The 26,303-nt window shown below is 38.5% G+C and overlaps 1 protein-coding gene across 3 annotated transcripts; it reads right to left on the bottom strand.

Annotated features, from left to right (window-relative positions):
• Window positions 1-4,517: 4,517 nt before the first annotated feature.
• On the bottom strand, window positions 4,518-15,160 carry KRT222 (keratin 222). 3 transcript variants are annotated; one of them, XM_008956758.4, is made up of 6 exons: window positions 14,974-15,160; window positions 11,879-12,007; window positions 9,949-10,169; window positions 7,639-7,715; window positions 7,316-7,451; window positions 4,518-6,596 (listed from the first exon to the last, which is right to left on the bottom strand). In XM_008956758.4, the coding sequence occupies exons 1-6, from the start codon at window positions 15,067-15,069 to the stop codon at window positions 6,368-6,370; spliced, it is 888 nt and encodes a 295-aa protein (XP_008955006.3). In that variant the 5' UTR covers window positions 15,070-15,160; the 3' UTR covers window positions 4,518-6,367. The 3 variants fall into 3 exon arrangements, with proteins under 3 accessions (XP_008955006.3, XP_034797802.3, XP_008955008.3); XM_034941911.3 differs by having other exon boundaries at window positions 11,879-12,003; window positions 14,974-15,111; XM_008956760.4 differs by having other exon boundaries at window positions 14,892-15,031.
• Window positions 15,161-26,303: the final 11,143 nt, after the last annotated feature.

Raw genomic sequence — 26,303 nt, 5'->3', positions numbered from 1 at the left:
ACCTTCTTAGTAGGTGTTTCCTGACCTTTTTAAAATTGCATCTCATTCCCCAACCCCCGGTGTCTGTTCATGGCCTGTGCTTTACTTTTTCTGTAGCACTTGTCGCTACCTAACATACTATACTTCTTATGAATTTATTTTGTTTTGTCTTTTTCTTCTTCTTTTCTTTTTTTTTTGAGACGGAATTTTGCTCTTATTGCCCAGGCTGGAGTGCAATGGCGCGATCTTGGCTCACTACGACCTCCGTCTCCCGAGTTCAAGTGATTCTCCTGCCTCAGCCTCCCAAGTAGCTGGGATTACGGCATGTGCCACCACACCCTGCTAATTTTGTATTTTTAGTAGAGACGAGGTTTCACCATGTTGGTCAGGCTGGTCTTGGACTCCTGACCTCAAGTGATCCACCGCCTCGGCCTCCCAAAGTGCTGGATTACAGGCATGAGCCACCGCGCCCAGCCGTCTTTTTTTTCCCATCAGGGTGGAGATTTTGACATCTGGAACAGTACACAGCACATTTAGATGCTCAATACTTGTGGAGTAAATAAATGAATGACTCATTTTCTTCGCTTGGTTCTTTCTCTACCAAAGATTTGAAAAATTAAGAAACACCAGCCTGGCAACATAGGGAGACCCCATCTCTTAAAAAAAAATTAGCCAGGTGCGGTGGTGCACATTTGTGGTCTCAGTTATTTGGGACGCTGAGGTGGGAGGATCGCTTGAGCCTGCTGGGAGGTCAAGGCTGCAGTGAGCCGTGATCATGCCACTGCACTCCACCCTGGGTGACAGAGGCCCTTTCTAAAAAAAAAAAGGAAAAGAAAGAAGGATATAGGCAAGAGATAATAGAAAAACAATCTGTTCTCTAGTCCTGAAGAAACTAAAACTGAAGAGTGAATTATCCAGCAAGATGGACTTTACTTATTATGAGTTTTTTTCCCCCAAAGCAAACACCAGAACATATGCTCTTGCCTTTAGAAGGATATTTATGGTAACTACAGGACAGATGTTTGGAGTTGTGATTATTTCCAGAAAATTTGGGATACAGCATCAATATGACTATTTAAACTAAATATAACTATAAGGGTAGTTGGGAGCACTCACATGGGACCAGTGGTTAACCCCAGAGATAATCTTAGGCCCAATTAAGACCTAACTTAGGCCTTAGTTTTCATTCTGGCAGCAAGATCCAGAAACGTGGCCTGCTTTCCCCTCTGACACTACTCATACTTTTTTGGGGTTCTTCTTTCCCCAAGACAGGGAAGCCAAAACTAAGTAAGCTAAGGTTCTAGTCCAGGTCTCTTTGAGTTCTTTCCATTGTTCTGTGGGAAGAAACTGGTGATGGAGACAGAGTTAGGGGTAGGACTGGGAAGAAAGGAGAAAAAAGGAGAAAATAAGACAGAATAAGGAAAAACCTGAAGTCCTTGGACACCCAGTAGTCCATGAATAGGCTCTAAGTGATCTATGAACCCTTTAAAATTATACTTAATTTTTATGGGCTTTTTTTCCTGATAGGTTAATTCTTTCATGAGATTTTCAAAGAGGTGCGTGACTCAAGAAAGATTATGAACCAACCACTGAGCCATGGAGTTTGTAGTATGTTCTTTTGAAGCTTTTATAATGGATTTTTTTTTCTTAAACAAGGGAAAGCGAGAGCAAAGCTTTACTTGACCCAAATAGCCTATGAAAGTCTGGTTATAGACAAAATGATGAAACAAACTAATTTTCTCAGCTGTTTCTGTGAGAGCAGAAGGAGTTATGGGTATTCTGTTTTCTATAGCTGGAAATAGTTGTGAAATATTGAAGTTTAGCAGCTTTCCAGGACAGAGTGATCCACACTGTTTTACAGAATTTAAAAAGCACGGTTTGCTTTGAGAACCCTCTACGTTGCCCTCAAAATAACCTGGAGGATTTGGGACATGAGTGTTGCCACATGGTGTGGAAAAGGATGAACGTTGAAAACAGGGTAGAGCTGGAGAATCTGGGGTGTGGGGTCTATTATCCACTGATAATATTGGGAGTCTAGGGCACAGCAGCCAAATGAGATTGTTGCAGGCCGTATCTGGGCTGCCTCCTGTTTTTGTAATAAACCCTTATTTGGACACAAGCACCTTCATTTATTTACATATTGTCTTTGGTTGCTTGTGGTTACAAGGGAAGGGTTGTGTAGTTGTTACAGGGATCCTATGGCCTGAAAAGCCTAAAATATTTGCTCTCTGGGCTTCGATGGAAAAAGTTGCCAAGCCTGGTCTAGAGTCTAAGCATGTGAGGGAAACTTGGAAAGCCTTGTACTGATTTTCACATATACCTTATTTTAGAGCCTTTATTTGTCATATGCCCACAAATATTGGCAATCTGTGTGTACATGCCGGCCATAACTTGTAAACATAGAACCAAATTCTGCCCTGTGGACAAACTTTCCTTTGATTTCATGTGTTGATAATTTGAGTAACGTGTATGCATATTGTTTAACTAAAATTTAATTTTGGCTCATCTATCATAATACATTTCCAATGGAAACTTTCAAATTAATGTAAGCATTTTTTGACTTCAGAGATTTTTTATTTTTGAGACAGGGTCTCACTCTGTTGCCTAAAGCTGGAGTGCAGTGGTGCAATCTAGGCTCACTGCAGTCTTGACCTCCTGGGTTCAGGCAATTCTCCCACCTCAGCTTCCTGAGTAGCTCAGACTACAGGTGCACACTACCACACTGGGTTAATTTTTTGATTTTTTTTTTGTTTTGGTAAAGACGAGGGCTCACTGTGTTGCCCAGGCTGGTCTCAAACTCCTGGGCTCAAGCGATCCTCCTGCCTCAGCCTCCCTAAGTGTTGAGATTACAGGTGTAAGCCACCATGCCCGGCCAACAGATTTTTAAAAAATTCTAAAAACGTAAGAAAACAAATTGAAGGACAAACTGAACTTTGCCAATACAAAGATCTCTAGCAAATGAATAAGAAATATGCTTATGTGCAGTATTAGTCGTATATTTCTGCATAACAAATTATCCCAAAATTTAGTGGCTTAAAATAATAATCACTTATTATCTTTAGAGAACTATTTTTTTTTTTTTTTTTGAGACACAGGCTCTCACTCTGTCACCCAGGCTGGAGTTCGGTGGCATGATCTTGGCTCACTGTACCTTCCACCTCCTGGGCTCAAGCAATTCTTCCACTTCAGCATCCTGAGTAGTTGGGACTACTGGTGTGTCACCATATTCGGTTAATTTAAAATTTTTTAATAGAGACGAGGACTTACTATATTGCCCAGGCTGGGCTTGAACTCCTGAGCTCTAGCAATCCTTCTGCCTAGGCCTCTCAAAGTGTTGGGATTATAGGTGTGAGCCACTGTGCCTGGCATAGAGAACATTTTTATACTTTAGACACTGTGCTTGGCATAGAGAACATTTTTGTACTTTAAAAGCTATCATGACAGAACAGTTCAAATTGGGTGACTCACTGGGAAAGAATAACTGTTCTGGAAGTAATTGAAAAATTAAAAATAGTATCTTTACCTGTTGTGTTTTGAACTATTAATCATTGTCAGCTATAATTTCCCCCACACATTCTTTAAAGACAATTTTCTTCCAAATAGTACTGTATATCTGAGCAGTGCTTTAACAAATATTTTTGCTTGTATATTATTTCAAACAATTGTAAGGTAGGTAGAGTAGGAATTATTATCCAGCTTTACCTTTTCCTTTGTTTTCAAGTGTGAAACTTGAGGCCTAGGAACTTAAAGTGGCCCCTCCTGGTTACATGGTTAGTGACAGAGCCAGGGTTAGGATCCTACAATTGTTAGTAACTGGAATTACTCTTTATTTTTGTATTTTGTTATGGAAGCATGCATTTGAAACATTTCAGAGAGATTAAAGAATATTAATTTCTACTCATGTGTAAAGCAAGGATAATATTATTCATTTTGTAGGATTGTTGTAAGGAAGGATTAGGGATTATTAGGGATAAACACAGTGCCTGGAGCTGAGTAAGTGCTTTGCAAATGGTGCTGCCATTATTAAACTTTTTCCAGAATTATGGGATTATGTGATTATTTTGATTTTTAAAAAACTAGAATAAAATATTGATATACCAGTCTTAACTCTTTTGTAAAACAAGTTAAAAACCATTATCTATCTACTGTGATTGCAGTTTTCTTTATTCCCCAAATGAACTAACCATATTGGAGTAATTAGTTCTTTGTTTCACTTAACCATGCAGAGATATTTTTGAACTAAAAGGACTGCGTTCAAACTCACATACAATGCAGGTTTAGCATTCATATTTCAATTTTTTCAATTTTTAATTTTTATTTATTTTTACTTTTTAGAGAGATGGGGTCTTGCTATATTGCCCAGGCTGGCCTTGAACTCCTGGGCTCAAGCAGTCCTCCCACATCGGCCTCCCAAATGCTGGGATTACAGGCATGAGCCACCGTGCCTGGCCATGTTTCATTTTTTTAATTGTAGTGGAATCATTACCTTGGTAAATTCATATCCCAATTTAAAATGCCCCAAAGCAAATAAAGCTTCATTATAAATTCAAATACTGTATTTTAAAGTGTACATGTTATACACCCAATAGATGCATACTGGAATTGCTACAACAAGCAGTTACATTCATGATGACCAGTACTAAGTTTTTTTTAACACTGCAATAGATTACGCTAGATATATTGCTTTATTATGATCACTGTTGCTTAGTACAGTAACTTTAGTACAATAGCTTATATGATTGCATTTTTAAAGCTTTAATAAAGTTAGTGGCATTTAGCAATATCAAATGAAACATTTTTTATGTATAGGATGTATTTTAGGTCAGATGCTTATGCAAGAATAAGCACTTAACATGCTGTTATATCCTTGACAAAACAAGATCATCCCTTTTCACTAAATAGAATAAACCAGACTAAAAGGAATCTGAAGTAATTGAAAAAAAATTAAAAATTTTATATCCCTGTATTATGTTATAGATTATTTAACATAATATTTTCCTGGTTAAAACATACATTTTTCTGGTTGAAATATATATATATAAGTTATATATATATATATAATAAGTATATATGGAGAGAGAGATAGAGGAGAAGAGAGAGGAGAGAGAGAGAGAAATATTTTAAAGGCTGTACTAAAATGCTAACGTAGCTATAGCCCTTAGATGATACTTTAGCTGGGAAAAAGTATGGTGAGTTGTACTCAACTACTTTTTCTGCTTAGAAAAGAATTAAGAACTTATAAATTTCTAATGTCTTAAAACAGGTATTTATTAAGATCTTAGATATACCTGTATTAAAGAAATTAGGTTATTTTAAAATCTTTGCAACAATACCTCACTTATTCACAAATATATTTTCTACCCATATTTATTACAATTTGAACGATTTAAAAACAAATCCTCTAAATACTCTTAGCTTGGATAACAATACCGTTATCTTAGTTCACATAAATGATTGCAAGAAATATTTATAATACTTCATATAGTATCTTATCTACGGCTTATAGCAAACAATCTAATCACATTTAGCTTTACAGATGGAAAAACTGGGATGGTGGGTAACTGTTCTGATAACTATAGTAACTACCTTTTCAATTTGCTTTTCATGTTTTGTTTGCGCAGTTGGCCTTCTGATTTTTTTTCTTTTTTTGGTGGGGGATACAACCTTTAAAGTTCCTTGAGTAAAGTAAATCTTCCGGAAATCAGATACTTATTACAAAAAAAACCTTTTAGATATATGTAGATTAACTTAATTGTACTTATCTCAAATTAGCCCTGGGGTGTGTTCTATAGTTTGCTCAGAATTTCTCATGGAAAATAACTCATTTTTCTCAGTATACAAATGATTTATCTCAAAAAGAAGAATCCTCATTAGGTGAATAGTGAGTCCCCCTTTAAAAACTTGTTTATAATTGCTCTTTTTGAAAAATAGAACAAACATTGTAGGTTTAACCAGTGATGGAATAATGGTGAATAACTCAGTGTGACTCTTAACACAATCCTATTCAAACAATTCTTTTTTCCTTAGCGTATTCAGCCATTGAAAAAATTACAAAGACTTTACTAAACCAGGTTAATGCTTACAGTCTCTGATGAAGTTTCAAGGGAAAAAGAAGACTATTGGGAGAATATAAAGAAAGAGACTGTACTGGATTTGTGATTTTATTTTTAAGCTACTCCCTCTCATTCATATATATATATATGTCTATCTCCATAATTAGATTCAGAGAAATGTCCTTTATTGTTTTTTTCTTCTGAAGAGAACCACATATTGATCATAACATTTTCCATACATACGTAATAACTTACATTTTGGGACAGAGGGAGTTGGTATGGCCCACCTTGGTCCATCCTAACATTTTCCAATCAAGTCAAATACTATCTTTGGATTAATTAGCTGTTGATGGAGGTTTGATAGAGGGAATACTGCATGATCTTCTCATGATAAGCCTGACTTCTATATCTGGTAGATTATCCTGCTTAGTCTCTAAACACCCTTCATCAGTGGCTGCTAAATGAAGATCAAATCGAAGAGAAACAGATTTTTTCCTCAATCGAGGGTTATCTTTAAAGAAAGAACCTTCCCATTCTTTAATAACTTCATCCACTTTCTCTGTCCTGAAATGATAAAATAAACCTTTTAATAATGAAGAAGTATGGGTCTATTAAAAATATGTATTATATATTTCATATCTATGGAAAAATCAAGAAATTTGTATAATTTATAGTGTATAGAATTTATAACGTACATACTTTAAAAATCATATGAATAGAATTTCAAAGGAATTGTATGGAATTTCTCTTTAGGAATTCTCATGTTTGGGTTGTATTTTTGGAAAAAAACGGCAAAGTAAGGATTCAGTACTCTTCCATGAGTTTTTATGTATATATGTCAGATTAAAAATCACAGTATAGGCTGGGTGTGGTGGCTCATGCCTGTAATCCCAGCACTTTGGGAGGCTGAGGTGGGCAGATCATGAGGTCAGGAGAATGAGACAAGCCTGGCCAACATGGTAAAACCCCATCTCTACTAAAAATACAAAAAAAAACCCAGCTGAGTGTGGTGGCGCGCACCTATAGTCCCAGCTACATGGGAGGCTGAGGCAGAAGAATTGCTTGAATCCGGGAGGTGGAGGTTGCAGTGAGCCAAGATCGCGCCACTGCACTCCACCCTGGCGACAGAGCAAGACTCCATCTCAAAAAAAAAAAAAAATCACAGTATACTAAAACTATGTTTGGAAACATTTAAACAAAGAACAGTAATTACTGGGATTATGCAAAGTTAATTTCTTTACATATATTTATTATTATTTCTTAGTCAAAGTTTCTTTACTTACTGAATAGTGCCATGAGCTTCAGTGCTCTCCTTAACGATACTCCCATTTAAGATTGCCTGTTTGGTTACTGTTTCTACATTTTCATTCTCATACTGTTGTGGGACTTTTGTAGTAAAAGATATTTCATTTATAATGGCTGTGAAAATATCATGTATGATATATTAAATTACAGTATTGAATTACTGTTCACAAATTATATTCAAACTTTTATTCAAATATTGCTTGTTTTTTTTGCGACTTTAAAGTATTTAATTTCCTTATAAAGTAATCCCTGTAAATAGTACTTCACTTTTCAAATGAGTTTATTTATGTCAGAAACTCACCTGATGGTAAAACAAAACCAACTCTACTTGTGGTAGGCTTTTTGTCTTTTTTCCCACCTTGGATACAACCATAATATCTGAAATCAGAAAGAATTATATTTTAAGAGCAACACTGTATTAGCAAATAATTAAAACAAACAGGAGAATGGATAAATCGTATATTCACGCAATAGAAACACTATTTAACTGAAAAGAAATGAACTAAGGCTTCACCGTATCTTTATGGATTGATCCCCTAAGAATAATATTGAGTGAAAAAAGAAGTTTTATAGTTTTATAAAGTTTAGAATAATATGCAAAACAATTTCATACTTTGTAGGAATACATACATATTACTACAAATAAATGTATGGGACTAATAAGCATCAAATTCAGAAGCCAGGTCAGGTAGAGGGAGCAGCATGAGATTGGGGGATGTGGCTTAGGTGTCCAGGGAACTTCAACAACATTGGAAACATTTTACTCTTTTTTTTTTTTTTGGAACTATTTTTCTTCTTAAACTGGGGGAAGTGGGTACAGAGGTGGTCATTATATTTTTTTGAAATTTTCTTGTATATCTCAAGTGTAGCCTAATTTTTTTAAAGTTTTACTATGCAAATATTAAAGACTTTGATCAATATCTTGAATGATTAGGAATTAAATAAAATTCACGACCATTCATTTTATTTAACAATTATATAGTTACATGTATATAGGAACTGGAATGATTAGGAATTAAAATTTATAAACATTTAACTATATAGTTACATATATACATATACATATGTATATACATGATATGTATACACACACATTTACATAGAACTTACAATGTGCCAGGTATTGTTTTAAGCACTTTACAAACATTAACTCATTTAATCCTCACAGCAATCCTATGAGGTAGGTAGTAGTATTATTCCCATTTTACAGATGAGAAAACTGAGGCACACAGAGGTTAAGTAACTTGCCCAAGGTCACTCAGCTAGTAAGTGGTATATTTTTGATTCAGTTTATGTTTTTTCAAAGATTTAATAAATGTCAAGATTTATTATAGGCTAAAGTTGTTTCACCTAGTTTTCATCTAGTTTTATAGAGGACTTAGAATTTGGAAGCAAGCAAGAATAAAGATTTTTTCATGGAGAATTGGAGGTTATGTCATGCTCAAAGCAATATGACCTTATAAGTCATTACAGATTATGATGTATGAATTAACAAGAATTCCTCTTTTGATATCTTTTCCTATCAGGATATCTGGTAGTCTTTTAAATCATGACTCAAAATAATATTGCTTTCCGTGGTTGTAATATAATTACATTAGAGTAATGATTACTGTTTTGAGGTTTGATGTGTGGTATAGGGTGAGCCCTTGATCAGGGGGATTGTGGTGATTGTGAATTTTCCAGGCTTTTGTTATGGGTGATCCTTAGAAGGCACAGACTAATCCTAGAAGAGATGAATGGCAAGGAAAGTGAGAAAGTTAGGAAAGGTCTCTCTCTCTCTCTCTTTTTTTTTTTTTTTGAGGTGGAGTCTCACTCTGTCGCCTGGGCTGGAGTGCAGTGGCGCAGTCTCGGCTCACTGCAACCTGCCTCTCCTGGATTCAGGCGAGTCTCCTGTCTCAGCCTCCCGAGTAGCTGGGATTACAGGCATGCACCACCATGCCCGGCTAATTTTTGTATTATTATTATTGTTTTTTTCTTTTAGTAGAGACAGGGTTTCGCCATGTTGGCCAGGCTGATCTTGAACTCCTGACCTCAGGGGATCCGCCCACCTCAGCCTCCCGAAGTGCTGAGATTACAGGCGTGAGCCGCTGCACCCAGCTCAGGAAAGGTCTTTTTCATGATTAGCTCATTGTAATCCCAAACTCCTTAAGCAATCCTCCTACCTTAGCCTCCCAAGTAGCTGGGACTACAGGTGTGTGCCACCATGCTCAGCGAATTTTAAAATTTTTTGTGCAGATGAGGTCTCACTATATTGCCCAAGCTGGTATTGAGCTCCTGAGCTGTAGTAATCCTCCTGCCTCAGCCTCCCAAAGTGCTGGGATTACAGCAGTGAGCCACTGCAGCTGGCCAAGACTACAAGATCATTTTTGTAGTAATCTAGAATTGTTTACATTTTGTTCTAGGTGACTTTGGCTATTTGGTTCCTAATTTTGGAAGACTAGAAATGGTTCTTTCATATATTCTTTGCAGTGCATACCTTATTGTATGGGCTCAGTGAGTACACCATGATGATGATGGGTTTTTTGGATTTAATTTCTCTGACTACATCAACAATGGCATAAGTGGCTCTGTATTTCTGGCCCCTTGTCATTAACTAAATGGATTTAGGTACCTGATTTCTTCTTTTTCTAGGAGGCGGCGGTAAGTTGCTATTTCTTGTTCCAGCCTCATCTTCGTGTTGAGAAGCATCTCATGCTCTTGAAGCTGCTTTTCGATGCCGCGCCTTACTTCCTGTAGCTCTTTTTCTAGTCCTTCAATCACAGTCTCTAGGTCTTGCAGCTGCATCTGGTAATGCTGCTCGCTGGCATGTAGGGAGTTTTCAAGGCCCCTTTCCTGTTTTATATAGATTTTCATCAGTGAATCAGTAACACAGAATGTGTTTCTGAAATCTGATTTGCAATATCTTCATCTTTTTTTTTTTTTGAGATGGAGTCTCACCCTGTTGCCCAGAGTGTAGTGCAATGCCACGATCTCGGTTCACTGGAAACTCCACCTCCTGGGCTCAATGATTCTCCTCCCTCAGCCTCCCAAGTAGCTGGGATTACAGTCGCGTGCCACCACGCCCGGCTAATTTTTTGTATCTTTAGTAGAGACGGGGTTTCATCATGTTGGCCAGGCTGGTCTCAAACTCCTGACCCTGTGATCCGCCCGCCTTGGCCTCCCAAAGTGCTGGGATGACAGGCTTGAGCCACCGCGCCTGGCTGTCTTCATTCTATGTTCTATTTTTTTCTTTAAAAAGATTGCAATAATTTTATTATACCTATGCAAGAGGTGTGTTTCCTTACAACTTTGTGTGACCCCTAATTATTAAAAAATTATATTTTATTTACATAACTAGAGATCTTACTCTATTTCAAAGACATCCTGTGATAATTCTTACTGAAAAAAAAAATCCTCTGCAGTGTGATTAACTTATTATCACTCTGAATTATCTGATTTTTAAATTATTGAAAGTATACTTCAGAGGTAGGCTTTGTAAAAAAAAAAGAAAAAAAGAAAATATAGTACATTGAGTATCAAGGCCAGAGCAGACTGCTCATAAAAGGCATTTAGGAACATGCTTAAATACTTTTTGTTTGTTTGTTTGTTTGAGACAGTCTCGCTCTGTCGCTCATGCTGGAGTGCAGTGGCATGATCTCAGCTTACTGCAGCCTCTGCCTCCTGGGTTCAAGTGATTCTCGTGCCTCAGCCTCCAGAGTAGCTGGGATTACAGGCGTGTGCCACCATACCCGGCTAATTTTTTGTATTTTTAGTAGAGATGGTTTCGCCATGTTGCTCAGGCTGGCTTCAAACTCCTGGCCTCAAGCCTTGGCCTTCCAAAGTGCTAGGATTACAGGCGTGAGCAACTGCGCCTTACTCCAAACATGCTTAAATATTTTTCTTTCTTTTTTTTTTTTCCTTTTCTTTTCTGGAGACAGAGTCTCGCTCTGTCACCCAGGCTGGAGTGCAGTGGCATGATCTTGGCTAACTGCAACCTCTGCCTCCCAGGTTCAAGTAATTTTTGTGCCTCAGCCTCCTAAGTTGCTGGGACAACAGGCGGATGCCACCATGCCTGGCTAATATTTTGTATTTAATAGAGATGGGGTTTCATCATGTTGCTCAGGCTGGTCTCAAACTCCTGAGCTCAGGCAATCAGCCCACCTCAGCCTCCCAAAGTGCTGGGATTACAGGGGTAAGCCACACTGTCAGCCTAAATATTTTTTATTCGACGTCTCAATGGCATGGATAAAAGAATCTCCACTGTTAAGACTTTGGATAATAACGAATGCTCTATTCCCTATCTTCAGCAACTAGAAAATCCCAAGGTAATAAGAAAGGATTTCTTCATTTTTACAGGTCTGAACTAAACCTTGAGTGAGTTGGTAACAGCCACTGCCACAATGGAGGGAGGGGTGAGTAATTAAACTAGGATCAGGGATAGAATTCAGTGGCCTTGATTTCCAGTTTCTCATGGTAAATAAACAGACATTCATCTTTTCCTTCTCTTAATCAAATCACATCTGAGGACTCGATGGGTCGGTTACTTTTGGGATCATTCTCACCACAGCATGGAGAGATTCAATTTCCACTTGCAGGTGGTGCCACTGGCGTCGGGCCTCCTTGAGTTCTGCTTGAGCTGCCTTCAAAGCCTCTTCATCTTTGTCCATTTTTTTGCTTATGTCTTCTTCTAGCTAACAAGAAAGCCAACAGCAACAATAACAGACAAAAAACAAGGAGTGCTTCTGAAAATGAGATGTGTAAAAGCAATCATAGAAAAATTGTATAGGAATTAAAGCATTTTTCCTTAACTCATTAGGTTATAATGTGTGTTCTAGTGCCTAGTTAACTAATTAAATATGTAAGTCCATTGCGTTCTTAGCCCGTTTTCTCCTATGTTAAATGATTTCAAGAAATCCCTTCCAACTATGACAATCTGTGAAATATGGAAAAATACATTTACATGAATGAAAACAGTTTGCAGGACCAAGATTCGTGATCTCTGATTCTTAACTTTTCATTATTTATGGATCACTAGGAGGAAGGATTGAAAATTAGCTATTTCCCCCCACATTTTCTTGTAGGCTGCTTTGCAGAAGCAGATAAACAGCCGTACCCCCAAAACGGATCAATTCTGGGACCAGGTATAGGGACAGGGCGTAAATACTGCTAGGAAATACATTACTAGTAATTTAGAGAATTAAGTTGTTATAGGCAATAAGGCTCACAAATAGACTTCCATATTAAGAAAATCTGTTGATTGACCTTTTTCAAGATGATCTTTTTAAAAGGCATATTAATTTTGGGTATCTGGGTAATAAAATGAATAAATAATAAAAATGACTTCTCTAAGGATTGTTTTCTAAATATTCTCCTATTTAAAAAGTAGAATATTTTATATTTAGCTTTAAATGTTTTTATGTTGATGTTGAAATGAAAAGAAAGTATCTGTTGACAGAATTTTTAACATTTGGCCCCAGGAACAGTGAGAACAATGTATAGAATTGATTGTAGCATTTTGAAGCAAAATTTATAACTTTTAATTTTCTTATAAAAATATATTTTAACATTTAAAAATTTAATTTTATCATACATTAGATTTTTAAAAGGAAACGTTGAAGTAAATGAAAGTTTATGAATAAAGTTTAGGGCAAGGTATTGGAGAACAAAATTCGTACATTTCTTTTGGTTTGTTGAAAATCTGTTCTTAGTGTTAACTTGGCAAAGTCAGGCAGCAAGCAACACCTACCAGAGCAACTACAGAAGGTAAAGTAAAGAATTTTGGAAAGAAGAAAACAGAAAAATGCTGGTATCTGCTGGTCTTGTGGCTTTCAAATATGGAACTGGCAGCTAAGCTTGTTCGGTAACTACAGTCCCAAGATGGCCCCTAAAGAACTCTATCTCCCAAGATGAGTCCTAGGGTGATCCCCTTCTACATTGACTCTGTGCTGACCTGGGTCTTACTTTAACCAGTAGAATGAGGCAGAAGGAATGCTGTGCCACTTCTAGACCTAAGTCTTAGGAAGCCTGAGAGCTTCCACTTCTATGCTTTTGGGAGCCTTGGGCCAATGTGCAAGAAGTCTGGATACCCTGCTGGAGAGATCCTGTAGAAAGGCCAGATGGAGAGAGACCCTGAGGCTACGTGAAGTGAGAGAGAAAGTCTCAGCAGAGCCAGCATTTCGGCAATGCCCTGCCAAAGTGCCAGACACATAAGTGAGCCCAGTCATGCCCCAAGACGATTGAGGTCCCAGATGAGTTTTGGGGTGTTATACAACAATCTGTAACTAAAATAGCTTATTTAGAAATTTAAAAAAATAACTAATCAGGCTGTCTTGAATTTATTTCAGCTAACTTTCTGAGTTATTTGGAAGAAAATCCTCTAAAGTAGTGTCAAATTAAAAGACACTTTAAACAAAACTCACAGTAGTCTTGCTTTTTCATTTGAATTTACTCATTTTGGCCCTGTGACTTGTAAACTAAACTCATATTTCTACTACTGCAAAGTTAAGTGTTTTGTTTACGATTTTTAGAAGTTGTCATCTATTGATTTTTTTCTTCTGTTTGTAAAGGTGAATGAACTATCCCAATGCTTACCTGTACCAGTGACTATGCTTAATCTAAGATGTTGATCATTCTTTATGAAGGCTGAAAATGTTATCTAGAGGTGAAATTTACAATGGAACTAAAAATGAGTTGCTAATGGAATAAAGGTCTGACATTTTTCTACCAATTTTTTTTTTTTAAATTTTGGGTGATATTCTTAAGTAAACTTTTTGCTGTATTTCAGGGTTTGGAAGATAACTTGAACCCATATATGATAGGTAAACTAAAAAATCCCCTAAATTTCTTAATCTTTGTTTCTAAAATATTTGTTTGTAAATTTGTTTAAAGACTTGAGACCTTAATTACTTGCTGAAGGTGATTGTTACTTTAAAACTAAGTCTATGAAATTAGGATTTAGTCCTTATCTAAGTAGGCTCTCTTTCTCTTTTTTAAATACTTAAATATTACAAGCTTTGTAATGGAAAGAAACGTTTCTCATCTTATAGTACAGAAGCAAAAATCTTAGTGGAGAATCGTTACCAATTGGGGAATTTCAATGGTCGTAATTTATATCATTGTTTCTGAATGCCATGTTCACACACTCAGATGATTTCTATTTATAACAATCTGGTATAAAATGGAACTCGTTAAAAAGATGATAGAAACCTTTTAGAAATATTTATCTCTAGAAAGTGTACATGCTAATAAATCTTACTTAAAGGTTTTTCATTTTAAAGATGTTATTTAAATTATCTCTGTAAATAACTCCAATAATATCTTTGAAGGGTATTTGGAATGGTTCCTTCCTGAAGATTGTCTGTAAGAGGTTAGAGTGCACCATTTTATGGTATGTTGACCCCATGTTAATGATAGGAACCTCACAATTTATATAAAAATCAAATGCATCAATCAACACTTACTTAATGGCAATTTAACAATATAATCACAGTATTTCCCCCTGTAGTCCCAGTCACACTGCAGTAGAAGCTAAATTCCTTCCCCAATAGATGCTGCATCGAAAAGGAAATACTGTACCTCAGAGAGGCCGGGACAGGAATTGGGTAGACATGGACTGTCTCCTTATTCTGGAAGGTGCCTGTCTGTATGAAATCATTACCTGGATCCTTGTTGAGAGCACCGTCTCTATCTGATTTCTGGTGAGGATCTTTTCATAGTTTGCCCTGATCTCATTGAGTAGCTGGGACAGTTCCATTCTTTTCCCATCCTCCACCTTGGCTAACTGAACCTTATCGATAGGATGAGTCGCTGCGGCAGTCTGCTCGGTCTGCGCGGAAGGCAGGGAGCCTCGCAGAGTCTTAAAGATGCAGAGCTCCTTTTTCGGAGGCCACGGAAATTCTCATCTTTCTAACTACTTATGCAAATACAGGGTAAACTCTTTGCTCCTATTGTTATTGGTATAGTAGAAATGTCAGATTCTTCATGAAGGAAAGGAAAATTTCAAAAACCTGTACTGGTTCCCTGTAAAAATTGAGCACTTTGAGGGGAGGGGGAGTTCATTTTTGTGAAAAGGAAATGGGGCATAACATAAAGAAAATTGCCGGGCATGGTGGCTCATGCCTGTAATCCCAGCACTTTAGGAGGTTGAGGTGGGTGGATCACCTGAGGTTGGGAGTTCGAGACCAGCCTGGCCAACATGATGAAACCCTGTCTTTACTAAAAATACAAAAATTAGCTGGGCGTGGTGGTGGGCGCCTGTAATCCCAGCTACTCGGGAGGCTGAGGCAGGAGAATTGCTTGAACCCAGGAGGTGGAGGTTGCAGTGAGCCGAGATTGAGCCACTGCACTCCAGCCTGGGTGACAGAGTGAGACTCTGTCTCCAAAAAAAAAAAAAAAAAAAAAAAAAATTATATTTAGTTTTCTCAAAATGTTGCACGGAAATAAATCTGGGCCCAACACATTATAGTCAAAATTTTCTTTTACAGTTTTTCTCACTGTTTGGATCTTTTAAACAGAAATGCTATGGTAGGTCATTAGAGTATGTTGTACATCTTAAATATTCTGACAGTTATTGGAAAAGCTACCATCAGATTAAATTGACAATTGTCATTAGCTCAGAACTGACTGACCGTATTTCTCTCAAATGCATACTGTGGAGCTCATAGAGGGCTGCTGGCCTGATAGAGTTTGATGTATTGAGGTGAAGCTGTAGCTACAGATAAGTGCTGGTAGACTATGAGAGTTGTGAGTTAACATTTCCAAAGTTTTAACAAGGATGAAGAAATAGACCTTTTGGTGTATTCACCAAAAGAACCCTTGAGTCCTTTGGAGGGTGTAGTCAATGTACCATTCCATCCAATCGTTGCAATCACTTGAGCCCTTCGGAGGGTGTATTCGGCGTATCATTCCATCCAATCCTTGCAATCCCTGACATTTTCTAACCTGTAAAGATAAAAAGACTGAGGCCAGAGAGGTTGAGGCATCTTGCCCAAGGTTGCTCAGCGATGTATGACATCACTGGGACTGGCTCTTTGACAACTTGCTTGTGTTCCATGTATTACCCCTGCATATCTGCCTCTGCGTTCTCTCTCTCCCCTCCTAAATTCCTGGTTTAATCTTGCCAGCTTGTTGCTAGATGTGACAGAAATATGTCGTGAGAGTGGATCTATCATTATTGTTATTTGTGGAGTGGCTTTGGCTGAATTGTATCTGGAGCACAGTTCAGGGGATAATCAGACCTGGGTTCTAGCCCTTACAGGGCCTCTGCATGCATGTCCTGCTCTTTTAATTTCTGAATTAACTCACATCTGGCCAGGCCAGTCTATGCTGGGCATTCTCACAGCCCTCTCCAAACAAAGCTGTCCTACCCACAGCTCCTGGTGAGAGGAGAGGTTCCAGGTTATTTCTGACCCACCCCTCCCTACCTCCTGCACCTTCCCCACCAGTCACAACTTGATTATCTATAGATTGGTCAGAGACCTTTGGAGTAGGCTGAGACAGAAAGCTCTGACTAAAGAGAGTCATTAATGATTATCTAGGCCAAACTGATTCTCTTTCTTGGTAACTGGGACTGAGAAATATGAAGAGAATTAGGCTTGGGAGTGGAGGAGAGAGAAGAAAGCAATGAATTAAATTCCTAAATTAAATTCAGGGAGCAATGAATTAAATGCTTCCTGCTACTTTAGGTAGCTCCTGCTAATATCCGCCTGAAACACAGAGAGCTGAACTAGATTCCCTGGAGGGTGAGTCCTGGCAATCTGCATTTTAAATAGGTCTGCCAGCATTTCTTATGCACCCTAAATAAAGCAGCACTGTCCAGTGGAAATATAACACAAACCACAAATGCAAACCACAGATGTCCTTCCAAACTTTCTAGTAGCCATATCAAAAGATTGAAACAAAAAGAAGTGAAATTAATTTTATGACTATATTTCATTTAACTTGATATATCCAAAATGCAGCAACCCATATAAAATGTTAATGAGATCTTTTACATTATTCTTGATACTGTCTTTGAAATCCAAGTGTATTTTATACTTACATCGCCTCTCAGCTTGGAACAGCCACATTTAAAGTGCTCAATAGCTGGGCACAGTGGCTCACCCCTGTAATCCCAGCACTTTGGGAGGCTGAGGCGGGAGGATGGCTTGAGCTCAGGAGTTCAAGACCAGCCTGGGCAACATAGAGAGACCCAGACTCTACAAAAAAAAAATTAAAAAATTAGCCAGGAGTAGTGGTGCAAGCCTGTAGTCCCACCTACTTGGGAGGCTGAGGTGGGAGGATCACTTGAGCCTGGGAAGATTGAGGCTGCAGTAAGCCAGATCACACCACTGCACTCCAGCCTGGGCAACAGAATGGGACCCTGTGTCAATAATTTGAGACATAATAATAAATATTTATTTATTGAGACAGACAGAGGGGATAGGATTTAGAAAGGTATTTTACAGGCATGTGAGTAATGCAGTAAACTATTTCTAGATCTCAAATTTTATTTTTCAAGGAAAAAATATTATTACTTTCCTTTACAAAAATACTACCCTTTATTTAAATAAAACAGTAACAATACCTCATTAAAGGCTGTGGCATATATAAAATTGTGGGGTCCCTACAATTCTTGGTGCATGGACTGAGATTATGATGGAGATTGTCATAAATCCATTATAGTTATTAGAAAAGTAAATAATTTAAAAATGTTGACTTTATTAAAAGGAGAAAGCTTGTTATAACACATCTCACAAATGCCAAAATACTGTGTTTGGGGACCCTGGCTCCAGGGACATTCGTGTGTCTGTGTGTCTGTACACTAAAATCACTTCTGGAACTTTAAAAAATGGTGATGACTGTGTCCTCCTCCCAGAAAATCTGATTTAATTGGCTCAGGAGGGGGCCTGGGCATCAGAATTTTTGAAAACTTCCCAGGTGTCTAATATGTAGCAAAGTTTGAGAGCCATTCTGATAAATGTAAGTTTTCTTCCACTCATTTATCCCTCACTCTTCAGCCAGAGGAAACGAGTTGTTGGTACAAGCATCTGAAGTTAAGATTCCTGCAGTTAAATATTGGCAAGTAGTTCATGCTGCAGCTAGCACAACTCTGGGTGCATAGGCTCAGGCAGACTTTATTGCTTTATTTTTCTTTTTTCATGTTAATCTTTATTTTGAGTTCCTATTCTATGGAGGATGTGTGTTAAATCTCATCATCTCAGTCTCTCGCCTTTTCTCCAAAGCATTGCATCTAAGTTTTAGGGGAGCTTATATAGTTGTGACCTGGGGCGGGGAGCATATTGTCCTTAGTGTCATCTGTCCAAGCTGTGTTCACTAAGACAGTCATTATTCTTCCCATCTGTCCCATTATCATTGGTTGGAGACATATAACTAAAAACAAAAATCTTCCCTCAACCCAGAAATCCTCTCCACAAAGGTAGTATGGAAAGAAAATGCTTCTATTACTGAATAAGCACTAAACTAGAATGTGATGTGCATCACAGGTAATCTTCTAGGAAATTGCAAGATGGAAGGAAATCTCACCTGTTACATAGCCAAGCAGCAGATACAACCTATTACATACTTTTTGTTTTTTTTTTTTGAGATGGAGTCTAGCTCTGTCGCCCAGGCTGGAGTGCAATGGCGCGATCTCAGCTCACTGCAACCTCTGGCTCCCAGGCTCAACCAAGTCTCCTGCCTCAGCCTCCCGAGTAGCTGGGATTACAGGCGCACACCACAATGCTCAGCTAATTTTTGTATTTTAGTAGAGACAGGGTTTCACCATGTTGGCCAGGCTGTCCTGACCTCAGGCAATCCACCCACCTTGGCCTCCCAATGTACTGGCATTACAGGCATGAACCACCGTGCCCGACCTACATACATATTTTCAAGATAAACAATAGTTAAGTTAGAGTAAGAGGACTTGGCAGTACCATAGTTACACATCGTTCATCTTAACTTCACCTGGTAATTTGGGGTGATCATCTGTGTCAGCTACTTGGCTTTCTCCAGAGGAAAAACAAAACTTTTTATATCTTTATGACAGGTGGTAGTTTTGCAACTTTGAGTAAGGTACCCACAGAAGTTAGGCTCCTACCCTCCCACAGAAACTGGGATATAGGGGTGTCATCTCTTTTGATGTTTACATTTCAAAGAGATGGCTCCCAGGTACTTGAGAAATACATCCCTGGATCATAAAGCTAATGAAAGGCCTATCTAGGCTTCAAAACGATTTACATAAATTTCAAAGAGAGGAAAAAGTACATATAAGTTTTCAAAAGTTATAATTACAAATAAATGCTCCCTGATTTTAAATTATATTTGGAAGCTATAGTAATCAAAACAGCATGGTACTGGCATAAAAACAGAAACATAGACCAGTTAAACAGAGTATAGAGCCCAGAAATAAATCTAAACCTAATTTAATTAACTACATTTTGGCAAGGGCCTCAAGAGGACCCAATGGGGAAAAAATAGTCTCTTCAATAAATGGTACTGGGAAAACTGGATTTCCACATGCAAAAAAATGAAATTGGACCCTTATCTTACACCATATTAGAAAATCCACTCAAAATGGATAAAAGATCTAAATGTAAGACCTGAAGCCATTAAACTCCTAGAGGATAAGAGAGGGTAAAAGCTCCTTGACATTGGCCTTGGTAATGATGTTTTGGATATTACACCAAAAGCCCAGGCTACAAAAGCAAAAATAAATAAGTGGGACTACATCAAAATAAAAAGCTTCTGTACAGCAGAGGAAGCAATTAACACAATGAAAAGGCAATGTACAGACTGGGAATAGATATTTGCAAACTGCATATCTAGTAAGGGGTTAATATCCAAAATTTATAAAGAACTCTTACAACTCAATAGCAGAAAAACAAATAAACCAGTTAAAAAATGAGCAAAGGATCTAAACAGATATTTCTCCAAAGAAGACATAAAAATGGGCAACAGATCCATGAAGAGGTGTTTAACATCACTAACCATCAGGGAAATGCAAATCAAAATTGCTATGAGATATCACCTTACACCTGTTAGGATTGGTGTTATCAAAAAGATGAGAGTGACAAATGTTGGCAAAGGTGTGGAGAAAAGAAACAGTACACTGTTGGTGGGAATGGAGATTGGTGCAGCCATTAGCAAAAAGTGCATGGAGGTTTCTAAAGAAGTCAAAAACAGAACTTCCAGGCCAGGTGCGCTGGCTCATGCCTGTAATCCCAGCACTTTGGGAGGCCGAGGCAGGTGGATCATTTGAGATCAGGAGTTCGAGACCAGCCGGGCCAAAGTGGTGAAATCCCGTCTCTACTAAAAATACAAAAATTAGCCGGGCGTGGTGGTGGGCACCTGTAGTCCCAGCTACTTGGGAGGCTGAGGCAGGAGAATCACTTGAACTCTGGAAGCTGGGGTTGCAGTGAGCCAAGATCATGCCACTGCACTCTAGCCCGGGCAACAGAGTGAGACTCCATCTCAAAAAAAAAAAAAAAAAAAAAGAAAAGAAGAAGAACTTCCCTATGACCCAGCAATTCCCCTTCTGGGTATCCACCCAAAGGAGATGCAAACACCACCTTGTAAAGATATCTGCACTTTTATGTTCATTGTAGCATTATTCGCAATAGCCAAGATATGGAAACTACCTAAGTGTCAATGAATGAATGGATAAATAAACTGGTGAGTGTGTGTGTGTGTGTGTGTGTGTATATATATATATGCACAATAGACTATTATTCTACCCTAAAAAAGGAGATCTTGCCATTTGTCACAACATAAATGGACCTGGAGGACACTATGCTAAGTGAAGTAAGAAAGACACAGAAAGATAAATATTACATGCACTCATTTATATGTGGAATCTAAGAAAAAAAAGTCAAATATGCAGAGAATAAAACAGTGGTTACCAGGAGTGGGGGTGGGATGGGTTAGGAAATGGGGAGATGGAAGTCAATGTATACAAAGGAGGAGATATGTAGGATGAACAAGTCTAGAGATCTAACCTATTAACCAGGACTAGAGCTAATAAAATTGTATGCTAACTGGGGTTTTTTTTTTTTTTTTTAATGTAAGTAGACTTTAGCTGCTCTCATCACACACAATAAGGTAACTGTGAGATGATAGATATGTTAATTTGCTTCACCAGGGTAACCATTTTACTATGTATATGTATCCCATAACATTGTGTTGTAAACCTTAAATATACACAATACAATTTATTTTTTATAAAAGATGAAGTAAATGCTCAAAGAAAATTTAGGAAGAGAGAAAAATCTCTTCCCTTGTTTCCAACAGTGAGAATCAAGCCTCTTATTTTAAATTTGCTTCATCCTAGCAGTGTCCAGCTGCTCTCTCCCATATTTCTTTCCACGCTTAAGGGCGTAAGAGTCATTCTGATGCTTCTGTGTGCCTGTGGCATGGAAATATCAGGTGGACTGTGGCTCCATCTGCCCGGACACACTGTGCAGCCATAACCTATTTGGCTCTTGTCCCTTTCCTGAGGTTACAATCCAGGAAGTAAGGCACAGTTCCCCTAAATAATTCCCCCAACTTACCTCCCGTTTTGCTGCTTTGTAGGGGCTCTGACTCAGAAGCAGGACCTGGGGCTCCCCTCTCAGGGACCCCGCTTTGCCCTTCCTCAGCAATCCTTTTTTTCTTCCCTCTCCTTTCAGTCCAAGGTAAGTTCTATTCTTGAGGGTGGGACGGAAAATCCTGCTTTTGCTACTGGAACCTAAGCTCCAAGACCTGTCTTGCTCACTGCTGGATCACCACTTTCTAGCTCTGTGCCTAGCACAGAGAAGGCAGGCAATAAACGAGCGCCAAATGAATAACGTTTCTTTAGGACATTTTGTGTGGGCCCTGAGTCCTCTTCATTCTAAGACTAGACTGAAGGAACACATTGCTTTTGTTTCATCCTCCCCTGAGACAATGAGCACAGATTAATTTATTTGCCTGAAGAAGGTAAAGGAAATGAATTACCAGAAGGATGGTAAGTGGCTCAAAAACACTATAGTCCCCAAATTTGTAGTGTTTACAAACACAAGCAAATCAGACAGGCACCCATCATTCATCTTGGTGAATTTTTATGGAGTGATTTCCTGGGAGTTTGGAATTAAACTCTGGGAGAAATAACATCTTTTCTAACCTGTTTGTCCTTAACAAATGTGGCACACTCAAGAATTTGAGTTTTGCTTTGAAGAGGAAAAAATGTTAAAAAGGAAAATAATGGATTATTTTTATGTAATGCATTTGGGCACATACATTTCACCCTTTAAATCAATCTTGTACACAAGGATGTCAAACTCAAGCCATTTAATGTTTTTCCTGTCCTGCACATAAATGTTGTGATCTGTTTTTATTCTAAAAAGTATAAAAGATAGAATGATGGCAATGTAAGTTTATATTAAGTGTTTTTTTCCTTCCAGGAAGTTGTAAATATGAATCTGTTTTCTTCAGCTAGACAGAACACTCCAATTGATCTTTTATAATCCCAAAGAGCTTGGGTATTATTTTATTTATGAAGCATAATTTCTTTAGCAGCTTAGGATTTTGTGACTCCCTCTTCTTAATCAAGCATGCATTTTCATAGGATTATAAAGGCATAATTAGTCAGCAAACAAAGGCTTTTTTTTAAAACTTAAAAAATTGCTATAAATGACAGGGCTTTACTGGCTTATATCCTTTTTGTTATATTATTGATTTTTCTACTCGTAGGAGCAGGCCTCTACGTGATATCATTTAATCTTTTGTTTTATATATAAGTTAAGACTATAATTAGACGATAAAGAGTTTTGTGTGGGAATATGTTTGTCAGCATTTTTTAGCATGTTTTCAGAGTATGTGAGAGATGCTTACATGCCTTTCTATACACACTGAACATGCATTTCACATGAACTGATTAAGCAGGGTACATTATACATGCAATCTTAGTCCTGGCAGATACTCACTTCATTCTTTGCTGCTGTAACTCAAGGGCAAAAAGCAGGGCAGTTTTGCCAATCAAGGACTTTGCCATTGGGTCCTATTTTCTCTGGCATCTTCCAGATACTTTCAGGTGCTTCTCCTTCTTACCTTGTTTATTGAGGCCCAATACACACAGATGGTCAAAATGAGCTTTACTAGATAGAGGGTGAGCTCATTTTAGAACACCCAGTTTATACAATTTTGGTGTATTACAATTCATGATTTTTTTTCTAGCTTAGCAGACTATAGGCATCTTCCAAAACTATTCAGAATTTTCTCCATTCCTTTTTTATCTGGAGGTGCGTTAAGTCCCAGTCTTTGAAGTCATAGTTGTAGGTTGAAACTGTGCTCCCAGCTACTCACTTGAGCTACAATATTTACGTCTCCTTTCAAATCTCTAGAAGGGAGGTCTTTGTTGGGTTCTAAGTACATTGTCTTCACCAATTTGACAGGTGTTCCCTTAGCTCTTCCTGTCTTTGAAATATTGATTTTTCTAAACCTGCTTTCTATAACTTATGACATTGGCCCTGCTGTCTTCTATTCTGTGTCCTGATACTCTTGTCTTAGTCATTTCTCTGCATCTTAGTTTATTCTAGACAATTTATTTCCTTGCACTTGCATTTATCCTTTCTTGCTTTTTTTATTCTTTTTTTTTTTTTTTTTCCGTAGATGGAGTCTTGCTCTGTCGCCCAGGCTGGATGGAGTGCAGTGGTGTGATCTTGGTTCACTGCAACCTCTGCCTCCTGGGTTCAAGTGATTCTCCTGCCTCAGCCTCCCGAGTAGTTGGGACTACAGGTGCCCGCCACCATGCCCAGGTAATTTTTGTATTTTTAGTAGAGATGGGGTTTTGCCATGTTGGCCAGGCTGGTCTCAAACTCCGGACCTCAGGTGATCTGCCACCTTGGTCTCCTAAAGTGCTGGGATTACAGGCATGAGCCACTGCGCCTGGCCTCTTGAATTTTCCCTCTGTTGTCTTTTCTCTTTTTGAAAATTTTTATTTTGTTTAAAAAAATTTCTACTTAGGTCATTCTCACAGGCTTTCTGCCCTGCATATCAATTTTTAGCACCCTGACAGTATTCCCTGGACCCTCACCCCTTAACATTGCCCAAATCTTCCCAGGAATGCAGCTGTGAGCTTTCTTCTCCTCAGCCCAGACTGTACAGCATTCTGGACTTTATAATGTTCCATAGCCATTATTCAGTGGTTTATAAACACATGTTTTTAGTCATTCAAAAGCCTTTTTCATTTTTAGCTAAACTTTTGAGGTAACTGTGGATTCAGTTACTGTAAGAAACAGTGCAGAGCAATCCCACATATCCTTTACTGAATTTCCCCGATGGCAACAGCTTGTAAAACTAGAGGACCATATCACAACCAGGGTATCCACACCAATGCAGTCAAGATACAGAACATTTCCATTGCAACAATGAGCTCAAGGAAGGGCTTTCTCTCAACGTTGGCTCTGGCTCACGGTCCCTCGCACCATGAAGGACACAGAAGGAACCAGACCCTGACCCTGCGGCACTGCTCCAATTCAGGGTAGAAGTGCGAAGTGCCGCAAGTAAGGCATCTCTGAAGAGGAAGTAATTGCCTTTTTTTTTTTTTTCCTGAGGGGATCAGAGAAGGCAAATAAAGGCAAACATAAATTAAAAATAAGAGACTTAATTCTTCCTGTTAAAAATAAGGGAAAAGACACCCCTGTACTCCCCTTTCTTCGAGCATTTACTTTAGAAAACTTGTAAATTCTTTTGCTGTCTCTTTGAAATGTGAGTAAATCTTTTAAAAAGTAAAATAAATCTTTTGCCAACTTTACAACCAAGGAATGCCGTTCTCAAGACTGGGAATCAAGCCTTTTGAGCGTAACCATCCAAGGAAACAAACACCCCTGTGTCCCAGGTTCTGTGGGACGGCAGGACCTAATTTCGGCAGGCACCTTGCTCCAAAGCTACCTCCTATTATAAAGATGTGAGAAGTTTACTTTCCCTGTATATAAAGCCTATTAACTAACATAGATGGTCACCCAAATTATGGGTAAAGTTAGGATAAACCGTGTGTGACACATGGTGCTGTGAAGTCCTCTTATGTGAAGAGTAGCTGTTGTTCATCCTGAGAACATCCATGTAATGGGCTGTGTCTGCTTGGCTATATAAAGGAAGAGCGATCTTTCTGTCTTTGCAGTCTCTTAGTGGATTGCTTGTGACGGGCATCACATTCTGGTTTAACGCTTATTCAATAGTAAAACGATTTTCTTTCTCGTTTACCTTGGTGGAGAGGATTTCTAGGTTAGGAGATTTTTTTATTATTTTTTATTTTTTTTGAGACGGAGTCTCGCTCTGTCTCCCAGGCTGGAGTGCAGTGGTGCGATCTTGGCTCACTGCAACCTCCGCCTCTTGGGTTCAAGCGATTCTCCTGCCTCAGCCTCCTGAGTAGCTGGGACTACAGGGGCCCACCACCACACCCGACTAATTTTCTTTTCTTTTCTTTTTTTTTTTGAGAAGGAGTCTCGCTCTGTCGCCCACGCTGGAGTGCAGTGGCGCAATCTCGGCTCACTGCAAGCTCCGCCTCCCGGGTTCACGCCATTCTCCCGCCTCAGCCTCCCGAGTAGCTGGGACTACAGGCGCCCGCCACCACGCCTAATTTTTGTATTGTTAGTAGAGACGGGGTTTCACCATGTTGGCCAGACTGGATATTTTGTTTTTAATTGTATTTCCATAGCAGATTTCATGGAGGAGGTAGCGTCTGACCTTGGCTATGAAGGATGCTGCATACATGTTATAGGCAATTTATTTTAAGATATGTAACATTTCTCATGTGTAGTTTAACCCACACATGGGACCCTGTTTTAGACAGGTGGCAGGGGGTCTGCCTGGAAATTAATTTTAAAAAATCCAAGTGAAATTCATGCAACATAAAATTAACCATTAAAAAATGTACAGTTCATTGGCATTTAGTACACTCACCATGTTGTGTAACTAACACCTCTGTGTAGCTTCAAGCTATTTTCATCACCCCCAAAGAAAACCCAACCCATGAAGCAATCATTTCCTATCCTC

This window comes from Pan paniscus, chromosome 19 (genome assembly GCF_029289425.2).
Source record: "Pan paniscus chromosome 19, NHGRI_mPanPan1-v2.0_pri, whole genome shotgun sequence".
Lineage (NCBI taxonomy): Eukaryota > Metazoa > Chordata > Mammalia > Primates > Hominidae > Pan > Pan paniscus.
Note: the sequence above shows the minus strand (reverse complement) of the source record. Positions and strands in the feature narration are given on the sequence as shown.

Excerpts from the sequence above, each read along its gene's own strand:
- KRT222 (XM_008956758.4), bottom strand. The coding sequence starts at position 15,069 with ATGGAACTGTCCCAGCTACTCAATGAGATCAGGGCAAACTATGAAAAG. Across the intron at positions 12,008-14,973 it reads TGCTCTCAACAAGGATCCAG|CTAGAAGAAGACATAAGCAA; the intron begins GTAATGATTTCA and ends CTTTCTTGTTAG. Across the intron at positions 7,716-9,948 it reads CTAGAAAAAGAAGAAATCAG|ATATTATGGTTGTATCCAAG; the intron begins GTACCTAAATCC and ends TTCTGATTTCAG.